At 34.0% G+C, this 24,664-nt stretch overlaps 3 protein-coding genes across 5 annotated transcripts; 1 reads left to right on the top strand and 2 right to left on the bottom strand.

Moving 5' to 3' along the window:
- Nucleotides 1-774: 774 nt before the first annotated feature.
- On the top strand, nucleotides 775-7,630 carry LOC123895721 (pentatricopeptide repeat-containing protein At4g04790, mitochondrial-like). Its single transcript, XM_045946208.1, has 9 exons — nucleotides 775-2,577; nucleotides 2,670-2,717; nucleotides 3,219-3,845; nucleotides 4,384-4,563; nucleotides 4,694-4,758; nucleotides 6,145-6,252; nucleotides 6,479-6,606; nucleotides 6,700-6,778; nucleotides 7,319-7,630. The coding sequence occupies exons 1-9, from the start codon at nucleotides 2,409-2,411 to the stop codon at nucleotides 7,484-7,486; spliced, it is 1,572 nt and encodes a 523-aa protein (XP_045802164.1). The 5' UTR covers nucleotides 775-2,408; the 3' UTR covers nucleotides 7,487-7,630.
- A 494-nt stretch (nucleotides 7,631-8,124) lies between these two features.
- On the bottom strand, nucleotides 8,125-8,917 carry LOC123895722. The gene has a single exon (XM_045946209.1). The coding sequence runs from the start codon at nucleotides 8,855-8,857 to the stop codon at nucleotides 8,204-8,206; it is 654 nt and encodes a 217-aa protein (XP_045802165.1). The 5' UTR covers nucleotides 8,858-8,917; the 3' UTR covers nucleotides 8,125-8,203.
- A 1,400-nt stretch (nucleotides 8,918-10,317) lies between these two features.
- On the bottom strand, nucleotides 10,318-20,628 carry LOC123894321. Of its 3 annotated transcripts, none has more exons than XM_045944287.1 (20): nucleotides 20,286-20,628; nucleotides 20,114-20,202; nucleotides 19,912-20,021; nucleotides 19,194-19,248; nucleotides 18,322-18,410; nucleotides 17,270-17,336; nucleotides 17,128-17,190; nucleotides 16,793-16,948; nucleotides 16,602-16,695; nucleotides 16,426-16,505; nucleotides 16,223-16,298; nucleotides 16,088-16,131; nucleotides 15,691-15,758; nucleotides 15,184-15,269; nucleotides 14,931-15,088; nucleotides 13,502-14,816; nucleotides 13,079-13,383; nucleotides 11,755-11,961; nucleotides 11,515-11,671; nucleotides 10,318-10,805 (listed from the first exon to the last, which is right to left on the bottom strand). In XM_045944287.1, exons 1-20 carry the CDS (start codon nucleotides 20,395-20,397, stop codon nucleotides 10,507-10,509), a joined length of 3,630 nt encoding a protein of 1,209 aa, XP_045800243.1. In that variant the 5' UTR covers nucleotides 20,398-20,628; the 3' UTR covers nucleotides 10,318-10,506. The 3 variants fall into 3 exon arrangements, with proteins under 3 accessions (XP_045800243.1, XP_045800244.1, XP_045800245.1); XM_045944288.1 differs by having other exon boundaries at nucleotides 13,079-13,365; XM_045944289.1 differs by lacking the exons at nucleotides 20,114-20,202; nucleotides 20,286-20,628 and having other exon boundaries at nucleotides 18,322-18,403; nucleotides 19,912-19,970.
- Nucleotides 20,629-24,664: the final 4,036 nt, after the last annotated feature.

Below are 24,664 nucleotides of genomic sequence, written 5' to 3'. Positions count from 1 at the left end.
AGTGACTATTAAATATTGGTTACAATTTAGCTTTTATTATAAGGCAGATTAATAAAGTCGCTCATAATCTAGCTAAAGTATCTATATTCAATCTAACCTCAATATCTTTTATTATATCCTTCTCGTTATATTGATGATGATATGATATAATAAAATAAATTGATTTACCTTTACCCAGAAAATATATGACACATTTTTTTTTTACAAAATGTATGACACATTTGACAGACCAAGACATAAAAAAGGTAGTAAAAAAGACTAGACATTGGAGAGCAATAATAATTGGACTATATATTTTAAGAGCAATAATAATTTGAAAAGAAAAAAGCTATCCAATGTTTCCATCATTGGTTGAATAATGAAGACTATATCCAAACTTGAATCTCCAATAGGAAGGAGAACATCAATCTAATTGAAGTCTAAACAAATTAAGAAAACAATTTGTACCCTATAAGTCAAATAAATTAGAATCTTTTTAGACATTGAAATTAGTAACAAATAAATAAAAATGTCAAAAAGATAAAGCAACATACATCCCACAAGCAAAGAAATCGGGGAGCAAAAGCGGCAAGATATTCATGGACGACAGCGAGATAAATGAGAGCAGCTTTGCTCCTTTTCCTAAGACTCTTTTTTCTCCTTTTCTTTTCATAGATTGAAGACATGTGGCAATAATAAATCTGATGGTTGGAAATTAAAGACTACATTAAATAATTAAAAATTAAAAACAACACAAATTAAAGAAGGAAAGCGCGCAATCAATGTGTCTGTCCATCTTCTTCATTCATCATCCCGCTAACCTCCGCTGCAGCCACCGCCGGCAACGCCCCTTTCCGGCCGTCACAAGGCGGCGGTTTTCCTCACTTTTCATCTTCCCGATAATTCAACAATAGCAACAAAAATGGTAAAACAATAATTAACCCAGAAAATCAACCTTCATCCTCATCGTTTAACACCTTTAATATTAATCTCATAGGTAGAATAATTGTTCATCAAGCCCAGAAAACTAACGAAACATAAAGAGAGGATGTGAAGGAATTGAAGGAAGAACTATACAAACCATATCTAGAAATCTAACAACTCAAATTCTAACAACATATATCTAGAAAATAAAACAGTGGGGATAAGTTTGAGGAAAGAGATTGATTTTGGAATCGAAGAAAGCTTATTTTTTTGAGGAAATCAAACATCTCATGAGTTGATTCTGGAATTGAAGGTGAAGGTGAATATGTTGGTGGTGTATTGATGGGGTGGAAGGGAGATGGGTGGAGTTTGAAATTTGTGTGATTTTTTTGTTTGATTCGTGAAAGGCTCTAGAAGCTTCTCAACAGGATAGTCGCCGCCTGTTTGCCGGAAAGGGGAATCGCCGGCGGTGGCTGATGCGGAGGTTAGCAGGATAATGAATGAAGAAGATGGAGAGACAATACAGTGAGATTGCAGCTTTCATTCTTTAATTTGTGTTTTTAATTTTCAACCATCAGATTTATTATTGCCACATGTCTTCAATCTAAGAAAAGAAAAGGAAAAAAAGGAGCCTTAGGAAAAGGAGCAAAGCTGCTCTCGAGATAAATGGGGAGGACCGGTGCCACACATACAATCATATGATATAATAGGTATACTTACTTCATCAAGATGAAATTCAACATAATAAGTTTGATACTTGATCCGACAATAATTAACGTATTTCTCCAAGTCAGTTATTGGATTTGGATCCAATAGTGCTATGTGTTTAATAACAACAAAAAAATCATTAATAAATATAAAACAGGGCGAGAATGATTAGTTAGAACATATAAAAGAGAGATGAAAGCAATAAAAAAACATTTTAAACAACGTAGCGCAAGTTGAATTTCCCTATTTTGATAATCCATATTGACAATGAAAACATAAAACAAGTGAAACTTTATCTATATATTGATGTGTTTTTAATCAATGTTTTATTTTAAAAAATATGAATATGTATAAAACGGAAAAATAATTAAATAGTTTCACGATCCCGACCAGCTACTTGTTGGGAGTAGGGGCATCCAAGCTTGCCCAACCTAGACATTGTAACTGAAAGTCCTGTCTACTTGTAGGCTTAGGGTAGTCCTCGAAAACCTTCTTCTTTTACTGGCTTGGGAAAGACCCGTAGGCTATGGATCCCACTGATGGAATGGGACTATAACCATACTATAACACCGTACCATCTAAGTAGTTTCGCCGTAGGAGTCAACCTCGCTTGAGTTGAGTTGAGAGCAATTTCTTTCTAGTTTTGAAAATTTAATTTTTTATTTTACTGATTGCTCACAAAAACAAAACAGAAGGCTCATAATCTATCTTTCCACGACTCATTGATAGCTTAAACTAATTGCAGTGATTCTCATAATCACAATCATAATTTACTATATATTCAAATTCAAATTCAAATGCGTTACTTCTACATTATTAGAAATCTATGCACTGCCTTACGTTCACATTCATCCACCAAATTCAACCCTCATTCTTCTTCTTTTTCATCTTCTTCTTCGACTCATTCCAAATTCGATGTTGATTCTATCCTCTCAACTCTCAAACTTCTACGAAACTCTGATTCAGGTACGTAATTACGTTAATGGGAATTTTTTGTTTTGGGGAAACAAATTATGGGGGAGTATAAAAATCTCATTTTTATTTTTCTGTTGTTGCAGATGAATTGCCTAATGCGCTTTTTCAGCAGATTTCGTCTATTTTCTACTGTAAGTGTTTGTTAAAATTACTGTGAGAATATATGTTGTCTATATTTTGTTTAGGATATGGACGAAAACTCAAACAAGGTCTTAGTTCTGTGGTTTAACTCATAATTTCAACTTTTTATAGATTATGTTTAGTTGTTTATCTTGTTTTATCCTTGTTTAAATTTAAAATGTATTTTTTTAATCGCGAGTTTTAGCTGTTAGTTTGTGTTAGGTTAGTAGTTAGGGATTGAATTGAACTTTAGACCTGCTTCCCTAACTACTTAAAGTGACTCGGACAATGTTGTCAAATAGCGACTATAGCGGCATTATAACATGGCTGAATTTGAACAAACCGCTTTTGTTCTGTGATACGCTATTTAGTACAAAGTGTTGTCACATGGTGGCTATGGCGACGTTATAGCAATGCAGCGTAGCGAAATTTGAACATACTGCTATTTTCCGTGATTGCTGGACCCAGCTTAACTACTTGAGATACTACTGGTGTATTGTTACTTATTTCAGGTGGTGAGTCAGTCAAGAAACCTGCTTTCAAGGAAATTGATGCTGCAACTGAGTTTGAAAGAATACTGAATATATCGCAGTTGCCAAACATACCTCAAAGCAATATATCACTGCAAAGGAAACAGGCTTCTCGCGAAAAGAAAAGAAAATGCACGTTCAACATTACTCAAGAACACCGTTTCGGCCACTTGATTGAAAGCTGTGGAAAGATACTAGGAGCTGAGGCTACCCTTGAGCTGTTTGATAAAGTGGGACGAAAACCAGGCGTGAAAGGATACAATTCATTGGTAGAACTATGCATAGGTAAAGCCAGGGTAGCTGAGAATAAAGACATTGCAATTGAAGAAATGGGGAAGGTTTTTCACCTTTTTGAATTAATGAGGAAACAAGGTTTAGAGCTTGAAGAGCAGACATATCGCCCACTTCTTATGTATACAATTGACATGAGTATGGTTGAAGAGTTTCATTGTTTCTGTCACGCTATCAAAGAAGAGGTTCCCAGTTCAACTGCAAGATTGGGTTACTATGAAATGATGTTGTGGTTAAAAGTTAATGACGAAGAAAAGATTCGGGGTCTTTGTAATTTTATTGCAGAGAATGATGGCGAGGATACTTCAGATTTACGAGGTAGGTGAATTTATTTTTTTCACAAGTATTTTTTTGGTCATACTTTGTTTCTCTGAAGCTATTTTCAAACTTCTATCTTTGGATTTTGACGGTAAAATATGTTGAGAAGTTCATCTGTCTTTTTCACATTACAGACATAATTGACGTCTTTTAATTTTTTGATCATTTGATCTGTTTGGTCCATGTTTTATGTGGCTAATTGCCTTCGATTATTCTGATATATGCATGTTTATGCCATTATATTTGTATGGAAATTAACATATCTATATGAATGCATATATGTGCTCAATCTAAAACATGTTGAGACAACATAAATTAAACTAAATTGTATTCAACTACATTTCTGTTATTCAGCTCATTACTAAAAGTGTTCATGCCAAACATGCATGTGTCAAAATCAAAACCAGTGCATCCACCATTTGGTGAAGAGACAGCTATTAACATGATGCTTTTTTTCTCCACATTTTTGTCCTACTATAACAGATATTTTGTTTCATATAGTGATTTAGAAATTTACTTTATTCGACTTATGTTGCAGAAAACTATTTATTGGCTCTGTGTGAGAGTGAACGGAAGGAGAATATTTTGGAGGTGCTGGAAATCATGGACATAAAAAAGCTTTCATCTGTTGATTCTGTAGCAAAGATATTTCAGACCTTGGGAAGACTACTATCGGAACCTGTTGCAGAGAAGATCCTTTTGGACTTCAGAGCAAGTGGTATGATGGTGATTTTTATCTTTTAATCACCTTTTTGGATAATGTCAGACATGGCACTTAGTTTGGTTTGGAAAAGAAGAATACATTTACCCTTGTAGATATTTTACTGAGATTTTCTTACATTTTGCAGATCATGAAGAAGATAATCTTACAAACTTCATTTCTAGTTTTGTAGTCAGCATTCCAGATTTGTCGGTAAGAACATTCTCATCTGTGGTATATTTTCCATAAGGGTATGATTCTATTTAGTACTTTGCTTTACGCAGTTTGCTTCATCCTATAGAACTATATCACCAGTTTCACTTTTAGTGTTATTTCGGACTTAGTCATGATAAACCCAGTTTGCTACTTTCTATCAACATACATTAGTGATAATTTATAGATAACTGATTTTGTAATCTAAATAAAGGTTGAACAAAACAGAGGCATTTTTTGTAGGTTATCATGTATGGTGTACTGAGATAAATTTTCAGGGACTGTGTGGTTCAGATCGATCTTAAAATAATGTTTGAATGTCACATTTCTGTAGTGGTAAGAAGACATAATATTTAATAAATCAGTAATTGTTGCTCATAAGTCATCATGTGCTGCTTTTGTTGCTAACCCTTGTGATTCCCCATAATCTTGCTTAGATCCTTTGGACCTGCTATAATACTAATCCCCGAGTCTGCAGCAGAACATTTGATTTTTTACACACCAGATTAGGCTGCCTTCCTAATGGGTGACTTGAGCTGAACTCAGGTTCTTCTGAGGGAGAGTCATGCTACCAACTCTTCCAACACCATGTTGGTAGTCATCATTTGTTAGAGACTTGGGTATTATGGGGTGACAAGTCCTGTATCAAGTAGTATGATGTGCACGGTGGAGTATTTAAGTGGCTTGATTCTTCCCTCTTAATAGCTAGCTTTTAAGGGAGAGTTTCCTAAGTGCTATGATACTTATCAACTGGTACCAGAGTCTAGTTTGCAGTGCCTCAGAAAGGGCTACCTACAGAGAGATGACTGTAAGGCTGAGTAAAGTGCTGTGGACTGTAGTCACTGGGATGTCGGCTCTCAAGGGGTGGTGCTATGATAGAAACATAGATATTATGAGGTGCTTAAGTCTCACACGTGAATAATTTTAAGTGGTTTGGTTCGTCTCCCTTGATAGCTAGATTTTAAGGGACGGTTCCCTAATTGCTTGGATACTTATCATCATTGTCTTTGATAGACACAATTCTTCGTTCTTGTTATTCTTTTGATTTTGTTCTAAGTAACCTAGAGCAGATTTGGTGGATAGCTTAAGGTTATTTAAAATGGCTTATGTTGTAGATTTATGCAGGAAGCATTCAAAGATGAATAGTTTTTGCTGATTTATTTTGATCAGAAACTACATAATACTTAACTGCATTAAGGTATTACTACATTGGGGTTGCACGCTAAAAAGTGCATAGTTCCACGTGAACATTTGTCCACATGCTCACAATCATGATCTGTTGATAGGTTTTTTGATTCATACATGTTCTTAGGCATAATAGCTGTCTGCAGTACTTGTGTGTTTGGACAAAATATTGTGCTTAATTTATTATATGTGTTCTTGAAGGTTGAGGAAAGCATAAAAAAATTCAAGGATTTTCACGAAAGAGTAGATGTTTTACCTTCCTCCTCATCATATGAGAAGCTCATTTTACACAGCTGTGCACTGCTCAAGGTACAATATTTTTTGTTTTTTTTGTTTTCATGATTACTAAGTTACTTCCAGAACCTTGTCTATAAGAAGAAAGGAAATCTAGTACCCGGAGGAAAATGAAAAATAAGAAAACTGTTCCGTCCCGAAACATGAGTATGACGATACATAGAAACTGCACCTATCACTGCTCTGTTTACTCAATTATTTACAAATCTGAATCTGAATACTTTCATCTCCCCTTGCATAGGAGCACACTTGTTCCAATGGAGAGTTGGATCAATTGCATCTGCTACTCGAGGAACTAAATGATACATCATATTGGAATGATGCTTGCTGCAGAATCATCTTGTGCTGTATTTGGAATAAGTGTTTAAGGTTTGTTTTTATTATTTTTTCACTTTCATCGATTTATTAGCCGAAACAGTCTATTCTTATTAAGTTACTTATGTTCATTTTGTTTTCGGTCAGTTCTGCTATTGACTTGTGTAAGCTCCTCAAGGATAAGTTGCAAATTGATGAACTGGTTATGAAAGTTCTCTTTGATAAGGTTAGCTGTCTTCTCCTTTTTTATGCAAATTGTATAAACTTGCAATTCAACATTGATAACAAGCATGGCTATTGTTGAGATCATACATCAATAGTAAATATGACCAAAGTAGTTTTCTTAAGGCTTAGAAAGTCCCCGCCTCTTGATCTACCGGGTTTGAGTTAGTCTCTGACCCAAATTCCAAGAGTTATGTTTATTATTGTAGTTTTTGTGCAAATCTAAAACTCTTTCAAATGGGCGGCTATAGCGGTGCTATAGCACTATAACATAGCAGAATTTGTGTTGTTCAAAGATACAACACTGTTTAGTACAAAGTGTTGTCAAATAGCAGTTATAACGGAGCTAGCATAGCTGAATTTAAACAAATTGCTCTTTTTTCGTGTTCCTCAATTGACAACACCGGATCATAAAATATTGTTAAATTGTTAAATGAGTCATCAGAAAACATTCAGAGGTTTCCATCTTCATTGTGATGTTTGTTCCATTAGCCTATACAAGTTGACTTATTTTGACGACAAATTTTATCCTGCATGATTATAGGTATTTTCTCAAATTGAAGTCTCAGAGTCCAATCATTTGCAAACCTGCATGGAGTTGCTTTCAGAAATGAAGGATAAGCTTGGCCTTTTGCCTTCACAAAAATGTTATGATTCTCTATTGGCTGCTGCATGTGCAGACACCAATGATAATTCACAAAATGCTGAATGAGGCTGCTTAGTAAGAGGGGTGTATATGTAATAGTGCCCTTCATAACTTTGCTATTAACAACAATAGGTGCTTATATGTACATACAAATTGGTTCCACAATCAAATTTCTATAAATTCTGCTATATAAAATTCACTTCACACAAATAAATAAGAAAATAATATTGCATACAAAAATTGAAGTTGTAATAAGCACAAAGTTGATCATGAGAAAATTAAACTATGTATATTAAAATGATACTCTACATGTACCAAGTGACTTAAAATCATCAATAATTGATTTTGAACTAATACTTGCACAAAGTTAAAAATTATTTATGTTTACTACTTTACGTGAAAATGAGTTAAACAATAAAATTTAACGGTAAGAATCGTGTTTAGAGTTAAAATTTACAAATTCTAACTTCAAGTTAGAATAATTCTATAGACAAACTCAATTATAAAACGAGAACCTCCAAACATACTAAAAGTAATTTGAAGTCTTCATAATCATTTTTAGTTCTCTCAAAAGTGAATGAGAAACATACATTTGTTTGGAATCACAATGAGTTTGACAAAATCACACTGTCATCATAATTATTTTTTTAAGCGCTATAATGTACTTTTTGTCAAAAATTACATTGACACTGATTCTGCAAATCTCACCGTCAATCCGAACATGCTTGTATTAAAACATTATATTTTGAATGTCAAATTACATTCCCATGAAGAATTCTAAATTCAAAAGGAATAAGCAACAAGTATAGCTTGCCTGCACCTAGCCTTAGCTTGATCAAGCCTCTCATTCAAAGTATCTTCCTTAACAGCAGCTTTCACCATAGCCAAATCCATTTCCATCAACTTCAAAACTCTAAAAAGTTCAACAACCATTCTCTCCTCAACTTTTCCTTCATCTCTCAAAATCTCAGCCTCTTCTCTTGCTCTTTCAGCAACAATTTCACCAACTTTTGCCAACAGTTCTGTTGAACCAAATTCCTTCTTCATAAGTTCTTCTAACTTCTCCAAAAAATCAGCTACCACAAACCCAATTGGTTTCTCATTGTTAATCTCTTTTGTCCTTTTCCAACCGATTTCGAAGTTTGGTGGCTCGGCGTTTATGAGGTCGGTTTTCGGCCTTCTTTGTCTTATTATTTCTGATCTTCTTCTTTTCTCTATTGGAAATGTTTCTGGACTATTCATTGTAGTGTTTGTAGGGTCTGGTGTAGGAAATTCTGGCTCATTAGGAGTTGAGTTTAATGAAGTTGTGCATTTTATGGAGAAGTGCTTATTGGTTTTATTGTTGATGTTGTGAGTTGAAAGTTTTGAAGATGTTTTGGTTTGAAAGAGATTTTGTAGATGATGAGGAGATGAATATGAGAGGAATGTTGAAGCCATGACGCTTGTTTGGAAGCATTTAGCAAAGTGAAAGAAGGATAAGGCTCTTGCATTTTATGGTTGATTTTTGGTATATGCAAAGTTCTCTCACTTTTTAGATAATTCAGTTTAATAACAGTCCAAATTCAATAAGCAAATACTCCCTTGGTCCCAATGATAAGAAAAACAAAAAAGCATTAAAACCAATAAAATTATTTATCATTATAAGTTTTTACTTCCAATACATCTTGTAAAAAATTGTGAAATATTAAATATTATTATTATTAAAAAACTTCAAAAAAAAAAAAAAAACTTATAAAGTTCAACTTTTTCTAATATAGATGTGAGTCATTTTTTTAGGACGGCTTTTACTTTGTTGATAAAAGAAACTTAGATTGGGGGAGACACACTCTCATGTAAGGTGAGGAAGAATCGTCACTCATTAATTTTAAATTAGAAATCAAGTCACAACAAGTGTGAGCGGAAAATTTAACCATTTGTGCCAACAACAATTGGTGATAGGTGTAAGTCTTTTGATACATATTTGCAATTTAAATTTATATAAACTATTATATGTACAATGATATTTTATTGAGTAAATTGCATTTTTCACCATAAGATACTTAAATTATACTACCCTTCTCTCTTATGCAAAATATATATTATAAAAGTTCACATCCTCCTCTCCTAAAAGATGGTTGAATTACATTTATCTCTCTAGTTGAACACTTTATTCCATTTTAATATAAACAAACTTCTAATGCATATTGGTTAAAAAAAAAAAAATCTAATGCATTTTTTTTCTCTATTTTTTATTCACAATATTGTTATCCCTACAATATAAACTATGAATCATTGCAAGATAAACTAAAAGCTTTTCTACAAAATATTAAAGCTGATGAAAAAGGTTAACTAAAATTAAATTTTATATTCTAAAATCATAAAAAATAATAAGAAAATCTGCAAACTTAATTATCACTGACATTTGAAGTTATATAGAAAATAAAATTGATTTCTTAAATAGTGGCTTGAAGTTTTTTACAGAAAATGATGGCTTTGGATTTAGAATTTAATTAGTTTATGATAAAAATATTTATTTATGTTAAAATTAATTAAAGTGTAATACATACTAACAAGGTGTAACTCAAACATTTCATATGAATGATGACTGTAATTCAAACATTTCATATGGAGAGTATAACTTTTCTATATTCACTTCTCTAATTTAATACAAGAGAGGAGAGTGTATATTTTAATATACGAGAGAATGAGAGAAATTTTTTTCAAACTTCTCTTGGGGGGAATGGAGTGTAAAAAGATACATTATGTTAATTTGAAAATTTTCATTTAAATTTACTTTTTATAGTTTCATGTTAACTAATTATTCGATATATTATATAACAGCGTATATTTCATCATTTTTTGTTTAATAACAATGAATGAATCAATCTATTATAAAAAAAAAAATGAATGAATCGATCTTTCTACCAGTACCTTTTTCATAAGGAAACAAAATTTTCTGTTACAATGAGGAGCCACGGCGTCTGCCGTGTCGGTAAAACAAAACACTGAACGAGGACTTGTATCCTATATACACAATATTTGTATATAACCTATGTGATTGAAAATCAATTGATATATATTTATACAACAAAAATGGCAGAAGAACCTTAAAGTTGATTCCGCAATTGCATCAATAAGCCCTGCATACTTTCGATCTTTTGACTCAGTTTGACGATGGTAAGGTGTTGAGAGGAAGAAGACTCTGAAGTACCAACATCACTGATTAAATCATTGATTTTAGCCTGTGAATCCATAACTGCTTCCTCAAGCAAAGTTAATGTCTGTTCAGGAGTTTTGCTTGGTTCTTCGCTTATCAGGTTTGGTAATGGAGAAAGTCCTCGACTACCAATACTACCATCTCTACTAAACTTTTCACCAGAGAATATCTTGTCAATGCCTTCGCTTCCTGCAAGTCGTCGTGCCATTATTAGATGATGATGACAGTTGACAAAAGGAATAAACAAGAGTAAATCAGCATGCAAACTCCTATATACAATAATAGTCTATCTATGTATTGGTATTTACCTATACTTTTTTTGAAAAGGCGGTATTTACCTATACTACTGCAAGGTGCTTGTCTATCTATGAATTGAAAATTAGTAGAGTTAGAGTGAATTCAGCATTTAACCAAACTTGAGTTCAAGTGCCACAATTGATATAAATTTAGAGTTAGTTCTCTTTAAGACTTTTCGTTTTTATCCATTTGCTCATTACCATTAGTTCTCATCTTTCAGGGTTTATGCTGCTTATTTGAAGTATTATTAAATGGCATCCAGCTGGGTTAGTTATCAATTTAGCAGCCACTTGAATCCTATGCCCCTTGTTTTAAAGCATTTTCCATTTCCTGATTTCCCTATAAATTGTTATTGAAAAGAGGAAAAAGCACTAATAAAATCTTTGCGGCTAGTTATTAGTCTTGTTCACTGCCTCTCTTTCATCTATATGCTACCACCAGTCAAGAATGCCAAGACCTCTCAAGTATAAAATCCCTCTTGAACCCTGTGATCTAAAGATAAAAAAGTCCCATCACTTCCTAACTTTAAGGTAAGGCTAAAGGTTCTACCGATTTTATGAGTAAGAAATAATTCGATGAATAAGAAACTTTGGAAACATACCTAGGTTGCCTAGTTGATCTATTACAGACTGACCAACAGAGCTTTCTAACTTTAGCAACCGTATAATTCCAGCAGTTATCCGGCCAATTGAATCAATTTCAGATTTGCACAAAAAAGTAAGGTGCTGAAGCTCATCCTTCGTTACAACTGCCTCAACCTGCATGGAAAAATCAACATTACACACAACCATCTAATGAAAGAGGGACAATGACTCATAATTTAATCTATAATTCTCATTACCGGCTGTTTTACAGAGAATTTTAGATTTTCCACTTCCCAATTAGCTGTTTCATCATCAACATTCTCCTCGCTTAATATCAATCGAACTTCAAGACCAACTCCTCCAACTGTGTCAATAAATTCCTTAACCCCATTGCCAATTACCACTGATGAAGGAATGTTTTTTTGGATATGAGGCTTCAGGATTTGCAGCCCTTGAACTCCAACCTGGAATGTTCAGGGTCAGTATGTAAGATTGTATGATAGATTGATAGGTGTGGGACATATAATATAAAAGACAGACAACAGATATAAATCAGATATAACCCATAATATATGACATTCAGCATTTCCAGAGTAAGTATATGTCAAATGTATTTTGATCTTTATGCACAAAGTCGTTATAGCATAATCATCATAATTCATTAAAAATGCGACTATAAAAGTGGTATCAACATACTTGAGAGTTGGGGCTGAATATATTAGTCGAATAACATAATGATTAACTCGAGTTGAACAACATAATGATTTACTAAACTTGTATGTAGTTGAATAACATAATGATTAGCTTGTATTTAGTTTCCCAACTAACCTTCTGTATCTGCCTGCAGAAGATGTTATTCCACTAAATACAAGTTAATCACTGTGTTATTCAACTATATTGTACAAATACACACACGCGCGCACACACACACACACACGAGTCGCATAATCAATCCTAAGAATTAGGGAAAAAGACAACTAAGAAAGGAGAGCTAAATAATTATGATAAAGGCAATAATACAATATCCTAACAGATACTAATCATATCTACAATATCTCAACATACTTCAAGCATGAGATGTAAGCTTTAAATGGTATTCTAGTAAATCTAAGAGACTGTATATGCTTAAGCAGAAGTCGGTTATTTTTTCAGTTTTCCATTTTCATAAATGAATTGTTTCTCTATAAAAAACCATTAGTTAGTGGTCAACAGAAGAATAGCAGGTTAAAATCACACGATCCACTTAGGCTTCCCCGTCCCTCAAAAAATAAACGGATATTTTTCAGCCTAATTCTAGTAGTATGTATGGTTTTCATGCAAATGATGGAGAAATAACATCATGTATGCGGAATTATGAATTTGGCATTTTGTATTTTGCTATTCCTGCCGATACGATGCCTGATGTCGGGCTTTTTCTTCTGGAAGAGTTAATCATGTTTTCGCTCTATTATCTATAGTGTCAAATAACATAACTTCAATCTTGAAAACAGACAATAAATCTTTGATTCTGCAGTAGTTTGGAACATAAATTTATAAACCAAACATTAAATCTTGAAAAATCAGAAAGAAGCATTAATTTACCGTAACAAGTTCTACTGGATGATGCTGTATTTTATGTATTTTTCCTTTTCCACCGGAAACATTCTTCGGGCTACTTTTTGCATTTAGTTGTAAACTATGGAAAGATGTGTGCCAACACCTCTCTTCTCTTCCTTCATCTTCGTGACTGGAGAACCACCACTTTTCAGCCATATCCTCTGCACCTTCGAGAGCAAATAACCAGTCTCTCAATTCTATAGTTACATCCACATCGTCTGGCTTCTTCAAGTGGGGAAAACCTGTTTCTTTCCCTTCCCCCGTGTTTTCAACTGGTAAAAAGTTATTAACTAAGAAAACTAAATTTAAACTAAACATATGAACATTAAGGAATATGAGCTTAGAAAAAATATATTATGTATTAATCAAATTAACCAACTAGAGAAAATCAGATAACATTTTTCATACCATCTTTTGAATTATCAACGATCAGAGGATTTGAATTAAAAAGTTTTGACAATGGTCCCTTTTGTAAGTTTTCCAAACCTTTACATAGACCCTTCCCAGGAGCTCCGTCAGGCTCAAGTATTCCAAATCTATGTAGTACGGCTTCAGTATAGTTCATTCCCCCACCAAGACGAACACCGGATACAAAAGCCGATACATTTAAACTATGAGACTCCAAGTCTTGTTCGTGTAATGGTATGACATGAACTGTTCTTATGTCCAGAAAAGGGAAAGAACGAGCATTTCCATCCATTAAATGTCTCTCGTTCTTATGCACCCAGAATACAGCTCTTAGTTGTGGATATCCATTATCACTCGGTGAAGGAGCATTTATGCTAGAACTCAAGGATTCACATGCCAATTTCCCCTCAGCATCCACACAACTTATCTCAACACTCTCCCAACGTAGAGAAGATGAAACAACAATAGCCCCACCAAGGGTTCTATGAGTAGCACTTGTAAACAGATTATCCCCAACAAATTGCACTAATGGCAGTCCCTCCACATTCATTGATGAAGACTCTAAGAATCGAAGTTGGAGATCTTTCACTGTGAAACTCGCAGCAGTGTCGCTAGGAACCTTGTCCAAAAGCTTTCCGCTGAAAGATTTGTCCCCAACGTCCTCCAGTTGTTTGCTTTTTCCAGCTGTTGCCATCATTTCACTAACTTTTACAAAATAACCGTAAAGATCTAGGACGAAAAATAATTGCTCAACAGAAGTGTTGGACAAATACTGTTCGCAAGCAACTCCAACCCTGACGATACCCCCTGGAGGAGGAATGTTTAACAACGGGCTTCCATCAACTGTTGCCATGGCTACTTCAATGCAAGCCTCTGTCAGATCAACACATCTCCACAATCCTGCAGTCTGGCGTCCATTTGTACCCGTGCATGCTTCCAGAGACAAAGTAAGCTGGGATGCTTTGGCTGTCCACTTCTTCTGGGTAGCATCAATTGGTTGACCTTCCCAAAGACAAAAGCAAGCAGGATCCTTCTCAAGGTTCAGCATTCTTAGTATCAATGAAGGTGAATCTAAAAATAAAAGGCTTTCAATATGAAGCCTTGCTCCAGTAAAGGAGGTATGGATTGTACTGTCCATGTCACTTCTAGAAATATCCAATTTGTCCTTGTCAAAAGGAACTGTAAGATCCAATCCCTTGAGAGTAAAAATAAAAGATTTCACTGAGAAATCTGGTAAAATGTCACCAGGACTGACAACAATACCATCAGCTATAAAAGAGGATATCCTCAAGCATGATTCTTCTTGGAGATGAATCTGAAAGAAGAAAAAAAACTTCAAATAATATGATTTGACAACAATAAATAAATAAATAAAAACGGTGCTTTATAAGTCCATAAAAGAGCATATATTGTAAAAACCTGCACATACCATAAGTGGCTGACAGTCAATAACAGTTTGAGAAGCAAAGGATGGTGGAAGTGGAGAAGGTATGATCTGGAGAGCATGGAGGCATATTAGAGGGGTACCCTCGGCACACTGCCATTGTTGTTCTCCTAGAGGATATATCGGAGGGCAAAAGCTTCTAGCTGACAAAAGCATTGAAACAAAATATTAGCAAACGGTACATCTGGTAAAAAAAACAATACATTAAAATTGCTCAAGTGCGTTAGTAACTTAATACCAAATTCAGGCACATGAAAAGCATCTCCCGTGACAGCTAGCATTGATGGTTGCACTAAAGTACATGGAGGACTAGAAAAGGTGTCCCTGCATTCCAATAAACACAAACTATAATTTAGTTTCATTGAAGTGCTGGATGAGGAAGAAGAATGTGTCATTTCAATTATCAAGAGCCACCCAAAGGATTACTCATGCAAGGATATTGCTACTCCTTAAGAATATAAGCAAATCATGTTCTTTTCCTTTTCCCCTTTTCAATTGCATTAGTTTCCCCCATTCCAGTCCAGAATATGTAACCAAATAAACAACAGTGGCCCATAACCTATTACCAATATATTCAGATTAGTTGGCTCCTGGTTTCCATTCAAATCCTATGAGCACGGAGTACATAGACATAAACTTGGCTACTGGTTTCCATATATAATAACAAACATCCGCAACCATGCATACACACACAGCTCACTTAATTGTTTTGATAGTTGTTCAAACAGAGCTGAAAGACACAAACCTCAAAAATAATCCACCAATTGTAATCTTGGTCAAGTTCTTGTCGTTATCTACTTCAGAAAGACTCGCCTACAAGGATAGTCAATCAAACAGTATGAGTCTACTGCCACTAAAAGCCTGATTATTAAAAGAAGAAAACTTATCATGCCAAAATCGCATATATCGCATAAATGTAATGTTTATATTTTTATTCACTTTTTTTTTCCTGAATCATTCATATTGATTATACGCTAGCAACGTGTGCACAATGGTATGAGAGTTGGCTTAAAATAAACTCGGTTCTATAAGGCTAAGGTAGTGTCACCAACGACAGTATTGAGATTAGTATGGACAAGTACCCAAGAAAGAGTGAGTAGAAGAATTTATGATGTCGGCAAAGAAAATATCAAAAAACTTACCCTAGAGAAGAAGAGGGACTGCATCAAAAACTCCAGCCGGAATTCTGCAAGTTAATACCAATTGTTGGATCATTTTGCAGTTGACATTATACATAGATCAACATAAAAAGAATTATGCACAGGCCAGAGACAAACCAGCATCTTTAATGCAAAGAAATATATGATCTACAACAATTGATACAAGAGAACACCCAGCTGCTTCAGTGGATCGCTGTCACAATTCAATTACAGATAGACTCAGAGAAATCCATAATGAAAAAAGATTTTATGCAAAAAAGAAAGAAACTACTGAGACTTGGTGTGCTCAATGGAAATAAAAAGTTAAGACAGTAAGAAACCTGTTGAGCCTTCAAATCAACATCACCCCTGTTTAGACAGACATATACTCCTGTCATGAAGCGAAGAAGTGCACGCAGTCCTGCTCACATATGCTATATTAACCTCATGCTATATCCATTGTATTCAATTCAATATCGATGGATACAATAAAAACAAAGTGAGCCCTTTTACTTACCTGGTTCACTTAACGCAGGGCAAACAGCTTCATTGATGTGCAATTGAACCTCAAGTCCAAGAGGACTGTTCAATTCAGTTCTCTTAATTGTGATCTGGTAATCATACACCCAACCTATATTTCATGACTCATGACATTCTACAATAAAACAGAATATTTATAAAATAGCTTGGAGGTACTGCAATTATTACATATGCTTCTCCTGATATTCCTTCTATAAAACGCTCTCCTCCAAAGAAAACTCTTTTTGCGCCATCATCATCCCTCAAGTTTGATCCCTCTTCAACATCTAAGAACATGTCTGGATGCGGCAAAAGATCAATAGACAAAGATTGCCATTCCAGTTTCTGGGCAGGACAAAAAAGTGAGAATTAATAGGTGGTAATGCACAAAGAAGCAACATTATCTTCATCACAGAGAACAGAAAATAATTATTTATTAAAGAAACTTATAAGAAAAGGAGAGTAGTAATGCGGAAGAGCAATTTAGACACACATATTAAAACTAGTGAAGGTGGATATATTACTTTGAAGACATATATGAACTTTTTTTTACTGGAGAACTCCCGAGCTTCCTTAAGATTTACAACCTGATAAAAGAATCTTCAATAAAATGCTACACTGGAAAAGATTCAGAAATTATAGAACCCCGAGTTTCAAAGTAATTGCCTGCCAGTTTTCATTTGTGGTATACATCATAAGGTTGCGTATGGTCATAGATGCCATAGGTGGTGCCCTGCAGCCAGAGACAATGAATGGAGATGCTTATATATAAGGTTTGAGATAAAACTTGTAGCATATCTTTGAGCTAAAACCAAAGTAAAATGCATCACTCCTCACATTTATGATTAAAGTCACCCCACAGAATTACCTACTACTCCCTCCGGCCTTATTTATAAGCAAAAGTTACTTTTTAGATTCATTGAACAACTGATGTATCTAGCTTAGATTTAGGCTAAATACATTAGTTATCCAATGAATCTAAAAAGTAACTTTTGCTCATAAATAAGGCCGGAGGGAGTATATTTTAACTCCATTGCGAGTTGCAGTTAGATCTCAAGCAGAGAACAATGTACTAAAATCAGTTTCAATATGTGGAGGTTTATAATACTTGGCAGTGTTAGTAGAGCATTAAAAGAATTTGAAGAAATCAATTTAGTGCACCGGTGATAGATGTAGAAAAATTGCGAGAATTGCATAAAATCCGTAATTCTGTAATTCATTTTATTTATAGGCTTAAATATTTTTTAGTCCCTCGAATAGGGTAGTTATTGTTTTTGGTCCCTTTAAAAAAAATGTCACCTTTGGGTCTCTCTTTTCTGAAAATGATCACAATTTATCCCTTTCGGCCAAAAAAGAGGGACCAAAAGCTGACCAACAGAGTACGGAGAAGAGGAACCAATTGTAATCATTTCCAGAAAAGAGTTGCCAAAAGCTGGCATTTTAGGGGACAAAAGCAATAATTTATTTTATTTTGGGGGACTAAAAGCATATTTAAATCGTCATAATAAACAATAGAATAGTACAGAATTTATAGAATACAGAGAAGAGGAACAGTTATCATCTACTTACAAACAGCTCTAACAGAATGCATACAGCTGTCACAACTATCTAGTTAGTTGTGCTATCACAACTAACTAGAAAACTAATCCTGTGCTATTGCAGATACATTATACAAAAAACCATACAAAGTGCTCTATCAGCTGGTAACATGAACTTACCATGTTGCTCCCTCTTGGCGACCAGAACTTCCGCGAGTTTCAAGTAATAAATTAACTGTGTGAATTTGTATAGTCATGCCATCTGCAATCTAATAATTGCCCACAATCAGTATGATCAAATAATATCCAAATAAGATATTTGTGTCTGTGGACAAGTGATTGGCATTTGCTAGGAACAACCAAATCTAAATGAAATGAATGAGTTAGGCTAAAACTGAAAGGCATCAAAACAAACCATCTTTCCAATAGGAATGAAATAACCGTTACCCTGTTTGCCCCTTTCCCTTATTAAATATATCAGCATTCTCTATCTTAATCATTGATTTGAGTGAGGTTTTATCTTTTAATTGGAAGGACAAGAAAAGAGGCGTGCAAAGGAGACATGTGATTTGTTTTCCCTATTGAGATTTGTAAAAACAACTGATTAACTGAATGATTTGATATACAAAAGTGTATATTACATCCTATATACAAAGCAGCATAGGATAGAAACTTAACTACATGTAACAATGTTTATAACAGGGTGTTCGTCAGTTTAACTAACTGACCAATTTACCAACTAACAGAGGTTATTATGAACTATCATACAATTCCAGTTTACTAAATCCTTATCATCCTGCTCCATCGATGTTTGCCAAAGATCCAATAAACTCTCCATATAGTTAACAAAACTATCTTTGCCTACATCATTATCTATGTCACTTAGAATACAACCGTTCAAATTTAAATCCCCGAGCCATGTCCCCATTTCCCATAATGTTTAACAAACTACGAAAACAGTCAAGGTACGGTGTTGGTAGAATATCACACTTCATCATCATTCAACATGCACATAAACTCTGCCTTAGAAAATATCAGATTAAAACTCAAACCTTATCAGCAAAACCATAACCGCTACCCTTGGCAGGCGGAGCTGAAGGCGCAGAACTGCCCATAAACATACAAAATAACCAAGAAAAAGAAAAAAAAATTAATAAACCAACAGCAAAAGAAAAATAATTTACTTGTTTGAGCTGACTTATTTGAGCTTATATACTAGCATAAGCACTTATGAGACTGTTTAAGACAGCTTTCAAAAACAAGTCATGACATGTTCATAAGCTGCTTTCAGAATACTTTTATAAGCTCTCCAAGATAGCTTATGAAAACAGCTTATGTGAAAATAGTTTGGCCTTATTTTATCTTTTGTCATAGCAATAGCTTATACATAAGTGACATTTTTGCAAAATAACTGATCTTTACAATTTTCAATACAACATTACTTACTTTTTTCCAATTCTAACCTTTAATTAAAACTACTTACATCAATTCAACATCTATACTTTTGCATTTATGGTAATTGTAAATATATCAATACTTATTAAAGTTACTTTAGTAAAAATATTACTTTCTCTTCTTTTTTCGGTAATTAGCCTAGAATTTCATCTTTTAAGGTGAATAAGTGAATGCAATGTCATGCAATGTCTCTACCAACTAAACTAAGATCACAGGACGGAGTAAATATATAATAAGCGATTATACTATAAGCACTTAATTAAATGTTAAGCAAGCCTAAATGTCATTTCAAGAAAAGTTTCATTTCATGTTTACCTATTTGGTTTTGAAGATGCATCAAACTCAGAATTCTCCTCAAGAACAAGATCAAGTTTATCAATTTGAATCACAATTGGTTCCGTTTGCACATTACTCACCGACGGAAGCTACACAAAAACAAAAATCACAATCAATCAACAACAACACATGAATCAAAAATCACAATCAATCAATTAACAACAAGTAACTCGAATTCAACCGTTATTTCAAGTTTCCCAACTTTAGCAGATGCAACATTCAACGCCGCGGGTAATCCAACACTAGAATGCAAAGCATCACCGTCGATATCTGAAATCAAGATTCACATCAATTTGAAGCTGAATTTCGATATGAACTTGAATTTCGAATTGGATTTGGAATTAAAGAAATACCTAAATTGGAAAGACGAACAGTGTGGCCTTGCAATTTGAATTGATCTCTGGTGAATGATTTGAGCCAATACTTGAGAGTGTATTCGAGAGCCCGACCGAGTATGGATTCCATTGGCTGAGATTTGGTTTGGATCGATGAATTCGGGTCGGGTTTTGCGGTGAAGTGAGAAAAGTGTGTGCTGAACGGAAACGGAAGCTTTATTGCTTTCTTTCTTTTTCTTTGTTGTGTCTGTCAGTGATGATGGATGAGTGAGAGAGGGAAATGGAATCTCGATTGCGGCGAGGGAACTTTTGGCACGTGCGAGGGAAACAGCATCGGGATGGGTCTATCTGTCATTTTCTTAGATGTAGTAGGATTTTCCCTTGGTTTAAATTACGCCGCTGAAGTCACAAAATCATAACTCAATTTGTAAAAATATCGAAATTGATAATTAACGTTATGAATCTTATGATTGGGATTCGAATTTGGTCCCTCTATTTTGTCTGGTTGAGTTTTCAATAACTTTATCATTTCGTCTATTTATCAACAAAGAAAAAATTTACACTATTGAAAATGTCGATTTTTTATTTGTCAAATAGTTTACCGAGGAATTTAGGATTTGAACTCTAATCTAACCGGAGCGAGTGAGCTAACACCCCAGCCCTGATGGGTTCCTAAATGTGTTATATTTAGGGGCATGACAAGGGTCTTATCGAAAGAAGAGGTATAGTGAAGAACAACCGAGAGGTCTCCGACTATTAGAGATCCCATTTTTTGACTTTTCGTACTAACTCAAGGTATGTTTATTGGACTTTACTTATTAACTTCCACCAATAATGTCTCATATAGCTAGCTACCATTTGAGTTATACTTTCAGGTGAAAAATCGATATTTATTGTTGTCGTAAAACTCACAATAATATTTTAATTTTTTATTTGTTTTATAATTAAATTTTGTTTTCTATCAGTTTAATTGAAAATATAAATTTAACATTATGGAATCCAAAGGGATAAGAAATAAGACTCCACAAAATGAAAAACTGAAATGAAAAATATTTTGAATGGCGGAGAAAGGAGTGAGATCCGAAATCTTGTTTCCTCTCCAAAGGGGTGTGTTTCTTTTTAATTGATGTTTGAAGGTTATTTAGTCCATGAGATCTTTCAAATACTCTCAAATAAAATTATATATTATTTATTAGTGTCACTTTAATTAATTATAAGTTTTTATTCCTTTTTATAAAAAATTTAAAGTTACTTAAGCTCACTAAGAAAAAAAAGTAAATTTTGTTATTTTAATAGAATTGTTTACTTTTTTTTAATAACATGTTTAGTTCTTTATTATCTTATTACATATATATTTTTCTTTCGTAATAAATAATTAAACATATTATTAAAGAAAATTACAAATAAATAGGAATCAAAGTTATATTAAAGTGACACTAAAATATTCAAATTTTGAACTCATATTCGTGCCGTAGACTTGAGATCTTAGAATGTGTTTTTTTATAGGTTTAGATTCAAATACTTAGAGTGCTAATTTCTATGATGGATTTGTTAATATAAAATTTTGTAAAAATTGCTCTTCAGTCTTCAGGTTTTCCAAAAAATAAAAAAATATCCATAATTTTGGACCCCGTTTGGTTGAGATTGTACAATACTAGTATGAAATTGGACATCCGTCCCGAGGGTAATTTTGGAACTTCAAGGGGCTTGAGAGCAATTAAGTGAGTCAGAAAAGCAATTTTCAAACTTTGTTCTCCTTCAATTGGACATCTCGCAAATAGTGATTAGTGAGATTGGTCCCATATATTAGTCGTGATTGAGACCGAGTTTAAAAATAAAGTAAAATAAAGATTTGGGTTTTAAGTTTTGGAAAATTACTATGTTAGCCCGGCTTCTATAACAGAAATTCATTAGGACTCGCTCATAGTCATACCCAACCAGATTTCGCGCCTTGTTTCTTTTTTCTCTATCTCTCCCATTCCCGTCACCGGAGCACTTCCTCCAGGGGATTTCCACCGCCGTTCCGCCTGATGGTTACTTTTGGACCCTCGCTAGTGCAACCTTTAGTATTGCATCATCGATAATTTTAACGATTTGTAAGTTTTTCTTTTTTCATGGAATAAATAATCAAAAGTCGATTAATTTTTATAGATTATTTGATTTTGTTTGTTTGTAAGTGATTATGAATCAATTTGTTTACGTAATAATAGTGTGAGACTTTGAATTATAAATTATAGAATGAATGGATTAGGTACATTAATTGGTTTCTTTATTTGGTTATGCAATTTGGGAAGATTTGCATTAGTTTTTGTGATGTTCTAATTGTTAAGACAATACAGAGATTTATTCTCTGTTGTGTGGTATTAGTGCTAGTATTAATTTGTTTTGTGAATTTTTCTGAATCTTTTTTATTAAGTGTGAGTCAATTTTTTGTTGTTTTCAGGAAAATAAAATTTACACTGTTTAGTTGCTCTGAGTATGGCTCATAGTCACAGAAGGTGGGCAAGGGGCGGTGGGGGAGCCGAGCGTAGTGAGTGAGTTGACCTTCGTTAAGCCCAACTGTTTTACTGTGGGGGGCGATAACCCGTTTGGTATGGTTCAGGAGTATTCTTGTAATCTGAACCGTAGTTTTATACATATGGTTTGTAATACTGAAAATCCTAATTCATTCAAGTAATAATTTCGAACTGAAGCCACTATGTAGTCGTTGACATAGGCACACTTTGCAGAACTGCGGAACCAAATGATTGTGTTCATTGTTTGCGATTTGTGTTTCCTATTTCTCTTCTGTTACTAGTAGATGTTCTAACAAGTTGGATTTAAATGATATGCACTGTTAGTCGATCCACTATTTTGCCACACCGCTCCACTTTTGTAAGGGTATTTTGATTTGAAATTAGTAGTATAACGAGGAAAAATGGTGATCTCTCATTGGATGACAGTGTGAAATTGTTTTACACCGGCAATGTATGTCCATTAAACTCTTTAATTTTTATTATATATTGGTTCATGCGTTTCAAACTGTGGCACACCGGGGCAATAAGTTACTCATTGGGTTGATCGGTGACGATATATTGACCGAGTTGATGATTAATTTGAGTCTGATGAAGTTGGTTTTGATTTTGTTTCAGTTTCTGCCTCCTTTCGCTACCACCTCAAAATGACCTTCAAGTTCTGTGCTTTACTCTCATCACCATCATTCTTCATCAGTTGGTGGCTGTAGTTTACCATCACTCAATCTACTGTTGTTGGACAGTCCGTGATGCAATCATAAAGATCGACAGCCCCTGCTCCTCAAAACCCGAATTGATAAAAACTCAATTACTTTGTTTTACATTTCAGTAGAAATTGTTACGAAAAAACACGATTTTTAGACTTTGTAGATATGATACTACTTCATCTTCTGAGCAGTGCAAACATTCAAAGTTTTTCTCTTGCATTGTCAAGGGCATGTGATTATTCTCATATTAACAAGTGGATATTTGTGGTTTTAACTTTTAGAATATAAAAGCTTTGTGTCAATTTGAAAAAGAACACACAATTTTCTCTAATGCCTTTTTCCAATGCAAGTCCTTAGAGGAATTGGTGCTAAATAGGTGTGCCATCACATTTTCTACCTTTGTTTCGCTATCATCCCTGACAGTCCTGAAGTTGTGTAGCCTCACAATTACTTGTGACTCTTCTAATGAATCCGAAACGTTGGCACTTAATTTCCAGGCTCTTAGAAAGTATGAGACATGTAATTGCATTTGGTCAGGTGTGAAGATTGTCACTTCACTTTACAAGCGCCTCTACTTGAAGTGGTTTCGATAAAGTACACTCCTAGATCTCCTGATCAGTCTCATGATAGAAGTTTTATGCTTCGCGCCTGACAAAATTTTATTATCGTGGTTTTATATCTATATCGGATATCAGATAACATTTTGTTAGATGCACAAAGTTTAGCATATGCTGACATTACTCTGGATAATAACTATAATAATAAAGAGAAGATTTGGCAAGAAGTTGAGATTTTTGTTTGTAAACTTCTCAGTATTAATCCAAAAAGTCCAAAGCTGTGTGTTTGCATTAGGCAGGTATGTTTTCTACTCTTGCTGCAATTTTTATTTTTTCTATTAATATTGATATTAGGGTCCAGAACACACATTACAGTAGAAAGATGGAGAGAAAAGATGTGAGACTCTTGAAGCAAACCATTATGATGGAGAGAAGATGACATGCTAGTTAAAGATCTAAAACAGCTTATGCAAATAAATAAGTTATTATGTATCATTATAATTTTGTCAAGGTAGTTTATGAATAAATAACTTATAAAATATAGTTTTTGTTAGTGCAAACTTATAAATTAACATAAAAACTTATTTATTTGCATAAGCTCAAAAATAAGCTATTCCAAA

Source organism: Trifolium pratense, linkage group LG7 (assembly GCF_020283565.1).
Source record: "Trifolium pratense cultivar HEN17-A07 linkage group LG7, ARS_RC_1.1, whole genome shotgun sequence".
NCBI lineage: Eukaryota > Viridiplantae > Streptophyta > Magnoliopsida > Fabales > Fabaceae > Trifolium > Trifolium pratense.
This window is presented reverse-complemented; position numbering and strand designations above follow the sequence as displayed.